Raw genomic sequence first — 14,868 nt, 5'->3', positions numbered from 1 at the left:
TACAAAGAAAAAGTATAACATGCTTAATTTAAACATTTCATACAAATGTTCATACAGTCCTATTAATGCTGATTTTGTATTGCAAATGAATAGGTTGAATGGTATCTGAACGCCAGTCTTGTAGCAGCAGCATAAGACCATGACCATAAAGAAATATTTACCCGAAGCTGCCAGAAAATTTCCAAAACTAATGAATCACTTCTAGAATTACTTAAATACTGTACAAGTTTTAATAAGTCACACAGCTAATTAACTGCAGATCTCTGTATATTAATTAATACATTTTTTCCTGGAGCTAATTTTTGTATTAGTGTTAATTAAGCAATTATCTTTCTAAAGGCTTAAATTGCCTTTTTTCATTCAGTTAGATTGCCGTATTTCAGTACACAGGAACATATTTGTAGCATTATAAACAGGAAAATATAATAAATTTGACCACCAACCCTTAACGATACATACAAGTAAAGCATTTAATCTTAATGCAACAGTTCCTTATGCACATGTATTATAAAAACATAGTTCTTACTATTCAGCATGGGGGATTTCTGTTAAAAAATATATATCTATAATTTAGTTTTTAATATCATTTAGTTTTTAAGCTGGACAAGTGCTGAGATTTTAAAGCCAGAGAATGTACTCTCAGAGCCACTATGTGATATGTAAAGTGAGCTAATGAGGTTGCTAATAGGCAAAAGGAGATTTAAAAGACATACATTAGCAATAATAAATCTCTCAAATGTGCTAGAGCATTTTATTACTGAACCGCTGCTTGCATATAATAGTGTGAAGCTGCTAAACACAGCTTCCGAGCCAATCAGTTGTGGCATATATGCATAGCCACCAATCACCAGCCATGTTTTGCTCAGAATCAGCCAACTTAAAATATGTTTTAACATATTACCTCTAGTTAAGCCTGTACAGTATACAGCAACATCACAAAGACACTAATCTCAATGAGTATCATGTAAATAAATGCCAATCTAGATCCCTCTCAAAATGTCAAGATAGTTCTGAATTAGTTACTAAGTACTTCACACAAAAGCATAGATTGGAGCTTCGACTAGCTGCAAGACCACTTACTGTATAGCTTTCCAGAAAGCAAACTCACAACCAAGTGGCTGTCTCTCATAGTTGATCTTTATTATACTTGGTAAGGCAGGTCTCACAAGAATTAATATTTTTTTCAATATTTTATATTTAATATCTACATATATATATAGAAACATAGATATTGACGGCAGATAAGAGCCATAGGCCCAGCAAGTCTGCCCGATATTACCTAACAGTATAAACTTATCTAGTTCGTAGGATAGCCTTATGCTTGTCCCATGCATTTTTAAAGTCCCCCACAGTGTTTGTTGCTACTACCTCTTGAGGAAGTTTATTCCATAAATCAATCACTCTTTCTGTAAAGAAGTGCTTCCTCAAATTACTCCTGAATCTACTACCCTTTAGCTTGAGCTCATGACCCCTTGTTCTTGAATTTTCCATTTTATGTAAAATACCCACAGCCTCAGTTTTACTAAGCCCTTTAACGTACTTGAAAGTTGCTATCATATCACCTCTTTCCCTTCTCTCCTCTAAGCTATACATATTTAGGTCATTGAGCCTATCCTGGTAAGTTTAATTTTTTTAGACCATGTACCATTTTCGTAGCCCTCCTTTCCACAGATTCAAGTTTGTTAATATCCTTCTGAAGATATGGCCTCCAGAACTGCACACAATACTCAAGATGAGGCCTAACTAATGATCTATAAAGTGGCATAAGAACCTTACTATTTCTGCTGCCAATACCTCTACCAATACATCCAAGCATTCTGCTAGCCTTACTCGCTGCATTACTACATTGTTTACTAAGTTTTAAACTATCTGAATTAATAATTCCCAAGTCCTGTTCCTTATATATATATATATATATATATATATATATTATAGACCTTTGTAGCCAAATACGTGGCCATATACCTTTAAACCCTTATTAAAAAAAAATGTATTAATATTTATGACAAATGTTTATCAGATAGTGTTTATATGAGTGTAACTTTATTTTAATTTATTTATGCTGCGTTTGGTGCAACTTTTATTTTATCCCTAACTCTTTTTTTATGAAGTCTTCAGTCGCGCTAACCGGACACACATTAAATTTAAATGTGCTTGAGTGAACACGTTTATTTTCAACTTGTAATACTTGTGCAAATTAACACGCCGTCAAATTCCAATATTACTTGCGCGCCACTTGTAATCTAGTTCATTATGTTTACACCTCGATCTTCATATGACCTTAAGAAAAGAAAAAAAAAAAACAGACATACTAACAATTGGAGTATCTCCAATTATATACACTGATCCTTTGTCTATTACATGTTAGCATTTACAATGTAAAGAATCTGGCATTGGTTACTAGGATAATTTCTTTACAGTATGTAAAGAGAACTAAAAACCTTAAACCAGAAAAAATAAATAACCACAAAATTCCAGTCCTGCTATAACTGCAGCTAATTTATTTTATAATCTGCTAGTCAGATTTTGCTTAATTTAGTGTCAAACTTGCAGTAAACACAAGATCAAAATCAGCAGAAGAATAATCTAATCTGTATATTAAAAAAAATAGTCAACAAATAAACCATTTTAAACTGTTCTGTTTTATACAGGTGTATAAAGAACATATTAAATAAGTCTACGTAAATCTAAGAAATAACCAGTAGAGGTCAGCAATGAAGCAAAAAACATCTTTAATTTTATGTTGAATAAAATTAAAAGAAATCTACCATTACAAAGTTTCTACGATTTTTTAAAAGCCTTGTTAAAGTTCACACACTCCAGAATGCAGATTTACTCAGCACTGAAAATGATATTACATTCATTATTTAAATTTAAGGGGCAGTAAAGTTAAAATGTTTGTGATTCAGAGAGAGAGCATGCAATTTTAAACACATTTCCACTTTACTTATGTTTTAAAATTTGCTTTGTTCTGTTGATATCCTTTATTGAAGAGCATACCTAGGCAAGCTCAGGAACAGCTATGTGCTACTAGGAGCTAGCTGGCTTACGAGATGTGTTCAGCATTTCTGCTCCTGAGGCTGCTTTGCACAAAGGACACTGTGCTGTCTATTGAGTCAGTGAAGACTTAATTTGTGTAATACAAGTCACTGCTGACTCTCTGAGAAGGTGCAGTGTATGAATACTGGTGCATGGGGCAATCACAGCATATGTTCATATGCCGCTGAAAAACAATAACAACTTTTACTAGAAGCAATTTTGTTAATGGTAATACATTGCAACAATAACATAATTTATGCTTACCAGATACATTCCTTTCCTTCCTGGCAGGGAGAGTCCACGACTTCATTCCTTACTTTTGGGAAATACAACACCTGGCCTCCAGGAGGAGGCAAAGACACCCCAACCAAAGGCTTAAATATCCCTCCCACTTCCCTATCCCCCATTCTGCCAAGGGAACAAGGAAAAGTAGGCAAAACACCAGGGTATAAAGGTGCCAGAAGAAATCATATAAAAAGGGAGCCGCCCAACAAAAATAAATTACGGGCGTGGTCGTGGACTCTCCCTGCCAGGATGGAAAATAATTTATCTGGTAAGCATAAATTATGTTTTCCTTCCATAAGGCAGGGAGAGTCCACGACTTCTTTCCTTACTGTTGGGAAAACTATACCCAAGCTCCAGAGGCCACTGAAGGAATAACGGAAGGGAACAGAAAAAAGAGGCAGACTCAAATCTAAGGGCCCCTCAGCCTGCAAAACCTTTCTCCCAAAAGCTGCTTCAGCCAAAGCAAACACATCAAACTTGTAAAATTTAGAAAAAGTGTGTAAGGAGGACCAAGTAGCCGCCTTACAAATCTGATCCATAGAGGCTTCGTTTTTAAAAGCCACTGCTCTAGTGGAATGAACTGTTATCCTCTCAGGAGGCTGTCGTCCCGCTGTCTCATAAGCTAAGCGGATGACACTCCTCAACCAGAAAGATAGGGAAGTCGTAGTAGCCTTCTGCCCCTTACACTTCCCTGTATAGATGACAAAGAGGAATATTGTCTGAATTCCTAAGTAGCCTGAAGATAGAACTTCAAGGCACAAACCACATCTAGATTGTAAAGCAAGCGTTCCTTTGCTGAAGAAGGATTAGGACACAAAGAAGGAACAACAATTTCTTGATTAATGTTACAATCCGACACCACTTTAGGGGGGGACCCGAATTTAGTACGTAAAATCGCCTTATCAGAATGGAAAACAAGATAAGGGGGGTCACACTGCAAATCTCAGAAACTCTGCAAGCAGAGGCAATAGCCAACAAATAAAGAACCTTCCAAGATAATTTAATATCAACAGTATGCACAGGCTCAAACGGAGCCTGCTGCAAAACACTAAGAACAAGAATGAGACTCAAAGGCGGAGCCCCAAACACAGGTCTGATTCTAGCCAGAGCCTTTACAAAGGACTGCACATCCGGAAGCTTAGCCAATCTCTTGTGCAGTAGCACCGACAGGGCTGATATCTGTCCCTTCAGGGAATTGGCAGATAGACCCTACTCCAGTCCATTCTGGAGAAAAGATAAAATTCTGGCAACCTTAACCTTATGCCAGAAAAAAACACGCTCTTCACACCAGTACAAGTCCTCTACACTTTATGGTAGACACTCTCAAAAAACTCTCTTGGCTAAGACTAGGCGTTTAATCTCCACACTGTCAGCCTCAGAGAATCTAGAGTTTGATGAACGAAGGGACCCTGTATCAGCAGATCTCTGTGACAAGGTAACCTCCACTAAGGAGATGAGGACATCCCCAAAAGATCCACAAACCACGTCCTTCGCGGCCACAATGGAACAATCAAAGTCACTGATGCTCGCTCCTGCTTGATGCGAGCCACCACACAAGGGAGAAGCAGTATTGGAGGAAAAAGATATATGAGTCTGAACCTCCATGGTACTGATAGGGCATCTATCAGTTCCGCATGAGGATCCCTCAACCTTGACCGGTACCTAGGTAGCTTGGTATTGAGGCGGGATGCCATGAGATCTATCTCCGGCGTCCCCCATTCGCTGCATATCTCTGCAAACACCTCGGGGAGGAGAGACCATTCCCCTGGGTGAAAGGATTGCCTGCTGAGTTGTAAACACCCGGAATGTGGATCACTGACATCATACATCTGTGAGTTACCGCCCACTCTAGTATTTGAGATGCTTCTCTCATCACCAAGGGACTTCTCTTTCCCCCCTGATGATTGATATAGGCAACCAAGGTTATATTGTCTGATTGGAATCTGATAAACTGGGAAGAACCCAGAAGGGGCCAAGCCTTCAAGGCATTGAAGATTGTCTGGAGTTCATATATATATTGATCAGAAGTCCACAGTCCTTGTGCCCTCTTGGCACCCTCAACGGCTCCCCAGCCAGAAAGGCTCGTGTCCGTAGTCACAATCTCCCAAGACGGTGTCAAGAAGCACGTGCCTTGGGGCAGATGATCTGGACAGAGCCACCAAGAGAGCGAGTCTCTCGATAGGCTGTCTAGCACAATCTGTTGAGACAGATCTGAATGGTCGCCGTTCCATTGTCTCAGCATGAATAGTTGTAAGGGTCTGAGATGGAATCTGTCAAAGGGAATGATGTCCATACAAGGCACCATGAGTCCGATCACCTCCATACACTGGGCCATTGAGGGTCTCAAGGAGGCCTGAAGGGCAAGCAAAGCAGTAGTTAGCTTGCAACGTCTCTGATCTGTGAGAAATATTCTCATGGACATGGAGTCTATTATCGTCCCGAGGAAATTTACCCTTGTACTTGTTTATCTTCCATCCATGTGATTGAAGTAGACTGAGAAGGGACTCCAAGTGTTCTTCTGCTAGACAAAAAGATGGTGCCTGTACCAAGATATCGTCCAGGTAGGGCGCTACTGCAATACCTTGCGTTCTGGCAATGGCTATAAGAGCCCCCAGAACCTTTGAAAATATCCTTGGAGCAGTAGCTAGGCCAAACGGAAGAGCTATGAACTGGAAGTGCTGGTCCAGAAAGGCAAACCTCAGGAACTGAAAATGTTCCCTGTGTATTGGAACGTGAAGGTATGCATCCTTCAGGTCTATGGTGGTCATAAACTGTCCTTCCTGAACCAGTGGAAGGATTTACCGTATTGTCTCCATCTTGAAACAGAGAACACTCAGAAACTTGTTTAGGCACTTTAAGTCCAGAAATGGACAAAAAGTTCTTCCCTTTTTTGGAACCACGAAAAGGTTTGAATTAAACCCAAACCTCTTTCTACTGTAGGAACCGGGACAATTACTCCTAGAGAGGAGAGATCCCGTACGCAACCTAAAAAGGAAGTTCTCTTTTCTGGTCTTGTAGACAGTCTGGAGAGTAGGAATCCTATCGGGTATCCATGAGATACAACCTCCAGGATACAAGGATCCTGTACATCCTGGAACCAAGCGTCTAAAAAAAGAGACAGTCTGCCCCCTACTCTATTTAATCCCAGATCGGGGGCGGCCCCTTCATGCCGATTTGTTTTCGGCGGGCTTCTTAGTCTGTTTGGACTTATTCCAGGACTGAGCCGGCTTCTAAGTACTCTTGGGCTGCTTGGACTTGGCTGATAACAAAAAACAGTCAGGAAGGTGACAGCAAACATCTAATATTTATTAGATAAGACAGATAATGGGCAACGTTTTGGGATGTTATCCCTTATTCATGCCATGCTAAACATACAATTCTCACACCTTTATATACCTAAACACCACTAGGTGGCGATAGAGAGAATTTAACCCTATCAATACATCAAATGTAAAAAGCATACATACACAGATTGTAGCAACAACGTCGCCCCGAATTATGCCAACATTTTTATGAATGTTTATGAAGAGAAATATATATTGTAACAATTTGTTCATTCTCTTCATAAACATTCATAAAAATGTTTGCATAATTCGGGGCAACGTTGCTACAATCTGTGTATGTATGCTTTTTACATTTCATGTATTGATAGGGTTAAATTCTCTCTATCGCCACCTAGTGGTGTTTAGGTATATAAAGGTGTGAGAATTGTTTGTTTGGCATGGCATGAATAAGGGATAACATCCCGAAACGTTGCCCATTATCTGTCTTATCTAATAAATATTAGATGTTTGCTGTCACCTTCCTGACTGTTTTTTGTTATTGCATTGGGCCTGTGAGCAGAGGTCCTGTTGGTGACGTGCATTTATCCCTGAGTGCTGACATTTTCGTGTGCTGGACTTGGCTGATGTCATAATATCAGGTATGTTGCATATACCTTTAAGAGGTGTAACCTTAAACTTATGCACCTGTATACATTTCTAACCCACCTTCCAATCTTTGCTTGGTAATTCTATTCCTTGAAGACTCCAGCCTTCCAGAAGATTACAGCATAGCTGAACTTCTGTGTTTTCCTTACTTCGCCGGATTTACTCCTCTGTCTGCTTGTGCTACACTCCTACCTTGCAGTGACGTCACATGCCAACTTTCGATGTGATTGTGCTCCGGACCTGCTGCTCAGCCTCCGCTCCCCTAAGGCGGTCTTCGGTCTGAACTCTGCATCTCTAAAGTCGCTCAATACTTCAAGTGAGTGCAGTTCCACTGGGCTCTCAGAACAGCTTACTATGTTCCATGTATTATTTGTCTCCATAACTAGTCTCCTGCAAACATTGCTTCCGTTGCCTTCTAACACTACTGCAGTACGGATCTCTCACCTGCATTACTTCAGACTATATTCATAAGTAGCTTTTCTGTATCAACCTCTATAATCTGAACTCCTTGTGGAGATTTCACCCATTTGGTGCTATTTTCACATCTAATTAAATATTCCTAAGCTCATGAGTTAATGGTAAGGGGTTTTACCTCTCACACTGTCATGTTTAACAAAATTATCTGTGGCAACTATTGTGTTTTACACTCTCCGCTACCTCTGAGGTAGCAGATTGAAGTCACCATGAACACGCTCACTTGGGATAATTGACAGATCTTCTTCTCTCATATGCGAGTGTAACTGTACATATGGGCAGTGGACGTACAGGGTCCTCTTCCTGTATGATGCAAAGATGTGCGGACAGTTTCTCAAGTTGAGAACTTTGTCCGCACGACCGTACATGGGGCTCTATGTCTTTTCACAAGTGGTCACCTACGGAAGTTAGCATTGTGGTAAAACAAAAAAAAGAATCCTCTTCTAGTAAAACTGATCATTTCCATTTTTTAATTTAAAAAAAAAACCAGTAGTTGATGACATATACCATAAAGCACAATAGAAATATATTAACGTTCTTATGAAATACTTGTAGATTCTTACAGAACATTATTAGTTTGATGAAGATGTTACATTTCTCCATGTACCTAGCCTTTATCTGTGAGACGCAGGACATCACAACACCACAATTAAATATACAAACACTCTTGTATTTATCTTACTTTGTCCCAGTAACATGTCAAGTCTTGAATTTGTACCAACAGGTTTTCTTCATTCTCCTCAGGCTGTTCTAAGGATGGTTTTGAAATCTCATCAAGCAATAAAAAGTTCTGCAACAAAGTGAAATACATGTGAGTCTAAATGGCAGTATACTGTTATACTAATACTTAATGAGATCCTTGCATTCCTTCCAAACTTAAAGGGATATTATACACTCGTTTTTTTTTTTTTGCATAAATGTTTTGTAGATGATCTATTTATATAGCCCATAAAGTTTTTTTGTTTTTGTTTTTGTTTTGTTTTAAAATCAATAGTTTTGCTTATTTTTAAATAACATTGCTCTGATTTTCAGACTCCTAACCAAGCCCCAAAGTTTTACGAGAATACAGACATATACCTACTCCAGCTTGCTCCTGTTTGTGTAAAGGGTCTTTTTATATGCAAAGAAAGGAAGGGGGAGGGGGGAGTGTCTGCTATTTCCCACTTGCAGTGGGTGTTCCAGTAACCTTTTAAACAGAGCTAAACTGGAAGCGTCTAAGTAAGTTTTTAAACTGTTTTATACTTGATTTTATATCAGTATTTGTACATATTATTCTATATAGTAGTGTCTATTACATGCAGTTATATGAAAATTGGTGTATACTGTCCCTTTAAGGAAGACCACTACTATACAAAGGAGTCTTAGTTACAGCTAATAACTATACAATGAAAGCAAACTTAACTGCCAAAACAAAGTATTAACACTCGCCTAGATTTAGAGTTCTGCAATAGCCGTCCAAACCAGCGTTAGGGGGTCCTAACGCTGGTTTTGGCCTACCGCTGGTATTTAGAGTCTTGTAGGTAAGGGTCTAACGCTCACTTTCCAGCCGCGACTTTTCCATACCGCAGATCCCCTTACGTCAATTGCATATCCTATCTTTTCAATGGGATCTTTCTAACGCCGGTATTTAGAGTATTGGCTGAAGTGAGCGTTAGAACAACAAGACTCCAGCCGCAGAAAAAAGCCAGGAGTTAAGAGCTTTCTGGGCTAACGCCGGTTCATAAAGCTCTTAACTACTCTGCTCTAAAGTACACTAACACCCATAAACTACCTATGTACCCCTAAACCGAGGTCCCCCCACATCGCCGCCACTCTAATACATTTTTTTAACACCTAATCTGCCGACCGCACACCACCGCAACCTACATTATCCCTATGTACCCCTAATCTGCTGCCCCTAACATCGCCGACCCCTATATTATATTTATTACCCCCTAATCTGCCCCCCCCCCAACGTCGCCGCTACCTTACCTACACTTATTAACCCCTAATCTGCTGGCCGGACCTCGCCGCCACTATAATAAATTTATTAACCCCTAAACCGCCTCACTTCCGCCTCAAAAACCCTATAATAAATAGTATTAACCCCTAATCTGCCCTCCCTAACATCGCCGACCCCTAATCTGCCGACCGGACCTCGCCGCTACTCTAATAAATGTATTAACCCCTAAAGCTAAGTCTAACCCTAACACTAATACCCCCCTAACTTAAATATAATTTAAATCTAACGAAATAAAATAAATCTTATTAAATAAATTAATCCTATTTAAAGCTAAATACTTACCTGTAAAATAAACCCTAATATAGCTACAATATAAATAACAATTATATTGTAGCTATTTTAGGATTTATATTTATTTTACAGGCAACTTTGCATTTATTTTAACTAGGTACAATAGCTATTAAATAGTTAATAAAAATTGTAAGAAGTTTCGTCCCCCGCCCCCTGTTATACTGACACTAGTATCTTTTAGTTTACTTTAGTGTGTATAAGGCTCAAAGGCTGCCATATATATATATATATATATATATATATATGCACACATACTGTATATATGCGTGTATATATATATATATATATATATATATATATATATATATACACATACATATATACACACATACACTGTATATGTATATAAAACACACTATATATATATTGTTTTATTTGCTATGCGGTGCAAACACTGTTTGATGTGTTATGTGGCATTACCATTGTCTGATTTGTTATTTGGTGCATCCACGGTTTGATTTGCTTTGCTGCGCTACCACTGTTTGATTTGCTTTGCTGCGCTACCACTGTTTGATTTGCATGTAGCCACCAATTAGCAAGAGCTATTCAGATGCTCATATGCTTACATTCCCGCTTTTCAAATACAGATAGCAAGAGAAGGAAAGAAAATTGATAATAGGAGAAAATTAGAAATTTGCTTAAAATTGCATGCATTGTCTGAAACATGAATTTAAAAATTGGGTTTCATATCCCTTTAACTAGCAATGGGGATGGTAATGTAATCATGGGGGGGGGGCAAAATTTATCCTTGCCTATGTGGCCAAAAATCCTAGCACCGGCTCTGCACAACATAAACTATATAGCAAATGTGATATAATATATGTCTATGATATAGAGGGTGGTCTTCGTAGTACAATAATTCCAAGACACAACACAAAGAATATCTAACTAGCAATAATTAACAAAACGTAAGTAATGCAAAACATATTTAGTTAGTAAAAAAGAAAAAGATGGCATGGAAATATATATAAAAAAAAAGTGCAATAATTTTAAAAACTATACTCTAATTTGTTACTAAAAAATACTATGTAAAATGCTATTTTGTTTTACATTTTCTGTTAAACCTTAATGTTGTTGGTTGTCTTGAGCAGTGCAATTTTCGCTTATGCTGGTTATTCAGTGGAACTGATATGTCTCAAAGGCTTGAAACAATTGAATCAAAAATATTGTCTTGTGACATATTTCTTTGTCTTATAATACAATATTTTTGTCCATAAAGCTGTAGAAAATTAAAATAGGCAAATGTGATCATAGAAAATACACATCAACATATAATTACCATTGTTACTAGCAGTAGTAGTACCCTATAATTGCAATTAATAATAATATAAAATAATGTATGAAAGCATTATATAAAAATTATGAAGAAAGTACAACATCCAAAAATAATTATATTTGGTCACTTTATCATTTTTTTTTTTTTATTTTTTTTAATATTTTTATTGAGGAATTATACAAAATACAAGTCTCACATAGTCATATAGGAAATAAATCTTACTCATAAAACAGACAATGTGTTAGGAACATGAACAAGATGCTTAAACATAAATCCTCTTTTTAGTCCCTATATATAAAGGTTAAGACCACTCTTGGATCTTTTATGCTGATAAAGAAAACAAAAAGGGTATAGAGATTGAAAGGACCAAAGCCTAACCTGAGAATTTAGCATTGGATATATAATATATTATTCTCTGCTCTTATACAGAATACAGGGTAGTGATGGGGGCCAATGACCCCAATTTAAAGTAATATTCAAACATAAAGGTAACGGAGCAAACTAAAAATCTGATTGGTGTTGGAGTATAGGAATTATAGACCTTATATAGGAGTCTAATTGATTTCCCACTCAAAATGCATTATTAAACAGATAAATTCTAAGCGGTATAGACAAAACAATTAATCCTCATAGGCTACAGCGCTTAGGTTGGTACATTTTCATACTCATATATCCCATGTAGCAGTTTATATATGGTTGTACTCTATTATTTAAAACATTATAATCCTATAACAGTTAGAAATAAGTATTTCCCTCCTCCCCCATGGCCCCGGCCGCTGACCACAAGAGAGGAGACCGCTACATTGCTGGGTAGTCACATGTAATTAAAGGCTGTATGTTGAGAATGTCACATCTATATCGTGTATGGCTTAGTAGGAAGATGCAGCGAGTATCAATTCAGTTAACCTAAAGATCGTTATCCAACCTACTGCTTTACTCCAAAGTCTTTAACCAAAACCGAAAATACACCATTAACTATATCACATTTAACAGAACACCGTCTTAGCCTCTGAAAGTACTCTTCCCACATTAACATAGCCTATTTCTTATCCTTAATGGTAGGGAGTTCATATCATGTAAACATTGTTAACCCCAGGACTTAGCCCTCAGGAAGCGCTGTATCTTACTCGTATTGTAAGCGTCTCTATGGAAAGGGTTAATATGGCAGGCTGTGAGCAAGAGTGGTATTACATCCAAATCTGCTATAGTCCCTTCAACCAAACTTGTGCGCCACTTGTCAGTCTTTCCCAAGTAAAGGGCCTCAGGGTGGTAGATTCTGTCAATGAAGAAAACGACCAGATCATTTTTACATAGCGGGAAACCTTCATGTTGTTTATTCGTGGCAGTCCAGGAGTCCACCCCCGTCTCCACACCCTTTATCTAGAGCAATTGTCGGGTCTCTATAAGAGGCTTCCAGTATTGTGCCACTTTGCATTAATGTGGGTAACATCTCAGGTCTGCTCCCTGAGTAAAAGGATTCTGATTGCTGTGTGTCTGTGGTTATACCCGTCTCCTCCTCTGCAGGCTTTATCTCTGTGTCTGTAGTGCCAATCCGACTGATCAAAAAGTCATATGGAGCGCTATCTATGAGTCGCTGACAGAGGTTTTCAAACCGGAACATGATGCACTCTAAGCTGTCATTTAGGTCTTGTTGCATTGCGGTAGCCATTTTAGGTGCAAGTTTTACAGGGATTCTAGAGTTAAATCTCGTTACCAAGTCGTAGCTCCGTTACCAGTGCCCCCTCTTACAAGAAAGTTATATGCAGAGAATCTAAGCAGGTCTGGCAATGGCGAGAACCCTCGATTGCTCGAGGGGGGTGACGTTGCCTATGTGTGAGCCGCCGCTCTAGGCCTTCTTGTCTGTTGCCGGGCTCCGACTTCACTTATACAGTGCAATCCTTCAATGTGTAAGACTCTGCTGAGCAGTGAAGTCTTATGGAATAAAAGTTATGTTTTTGCTCTGTAAAATCCCTCTTGTAACCGGCGGATTAGGAGTGTTCAGTTGGAGCTCAGTAAAAATGCGACCATGCAAGATCGTTGTTCGGACACGCCCCCCCGGTCACTTTATCACTTTAAGACACAGTATGCTGCATTATCCCTAACATAAAAAGTATTTGTGTACTTGAAATCTTGTGCCACTAGTGAGTTTCTACTCTTGAAACACAATAGGACATTGGATTTTACAGAAGATGTGATTAAAGGGGCATAAAAGTGCCAAAAGAAAATATTCTAATCTATTGGAGCATTGTTCTATAGTTTGCTTATAACTATGGGCCCAATTCTCTGCTCAGATGAGATCTAAAATGATTCTCCAGCATTATAGCTTGATAAGGTTCTCTCCCACTATTTTGGTGGCCAGTGACACATTCCTCACAGATGAACTAAAATGTTTATTTGTTTCAGCAACAGGAACACCCATTACAAAAACAAACCTGAAATACATTTTAAAAAGGATTTCTTTGAGATGCAACAAGAGAGCACATCTTTATTGTCCCTTTTAGGCTTCCAAAGTCTGACTACAGAAAAGATTAGCAATGCTTTTCTTAAATGATTAGTTCCAAGAGCTTACTAAGGTTGAGCTGTTAAATATCTGAAAATGAATCAAACTATTTTAAAAGTTAAAATCTGAACTTGTTCTATCCTTGCAAGCGACTATACCTTCTATGAGAAATGGTCCATTGTACTGTATATTAAATATTTATCTCAGGTGTTAATATATACAAACTTGCTCATATTTTCTATAGATAAATATAAGACAGTTTTTTCTAAAATGCTTATAAACTACTATTTATATAAATTATATATATATGGAGCTAGATGCCCTGTATATAGCAAGTCTCTGAGGCCCTGATAGTTAAAAGTTCTCTAGCTTGGAGAGAAATTGCAGTTCAGACTTCACAGGGGCTGAACTCACTGAATATTCAAAAGAAAAAGGGCGGAACTCTCTAGCACGCGAGATCCCTCTAATTTATGTGCTGTGTGTGAAACAGAGACAAGCCCAGTGCAATATAGCACTGCATGATATGAGAGTTTTGTTACAATTAGTGCTTTGTATTTTAGATTACTTTACACTTTACATTGGGTCCTTTCAGTATTATAGAATTTAACCTTTGAACTTATTTATATTTTACATTTAGCTTTTCAGAATTTGTAATATCACTGCTAGAGCTAAAGCTAAATGTAAAATATAAATAAGTTCAAAGGTTAAATTCTATAATACTGAAAGGACCCAATCTAAAGTGTAAAGTAATCTAAAATACAAAGCACTAATTGTAACAAAGCTCTCATATCATGCAGTGCTATATTGCACTGGGCTTGTCTCTATTTCACATACAGCACATAAATTAGAGGGATCTTGCGTGCTATAGAGTTCCGCCCTTTTTCTTTTGAATATTCAGTGAGTTCAGCCCCTGTGAAGTCTGAACTGTATGTTTTGAAACTTTCTGTGTTATTTTAAATTATCATACTTTGTATATGCACTATACTTTTATCATACTTTGTACATGCACTATATGACCTGGCCCCTGTATGGCCCCCTCCTGTCCCAACAGCCAGTATGTCCTATATACAGA

General features: G+C 38.0%; 1 protein-coding gene across 1 annotated transcript in view; it reads right to left on the bottom strand.

Moving 5' to 3' along the window:
- Positions 1–14,868, bottom strand: part of ABCC4 (ATP binding cassette subfamily C member 4) — a 994,138-nt gene that overhangs the window by 592,781 nt on the left and 386,489 nt on the right. The window contains exon 9 of the mRNA XM_053707839.1: positions 8,410–8,517. Coding sequence (XP_053563814.1) covers positions 8,410–8,517 — 108 coding nt within the window. The remainder of the gene's footprint in view (positions 1–8,409; positions 8,518–14,868) is intronic.

The sequence above is a fragment of the Bombina bombina genome, chromosome 3, assembly GCF_027579735.1.
Source record: "Bombina bombina isolate aBomBom1 chromosome 3, aBomBom1.pri, whole genome shotgun sequence".
Classification (NCBI taxonomy): domain Eukaryota; kingdom Metazoa; phylum Chordata; class Amphibia; order Anura; family Bombinatoridae; genus Bombina; species Bombina bombina.
Note: the sequence above shows the minus strand (reverse complement) of the source record. Positions and strands in the feature narration are given on the sequence as shown.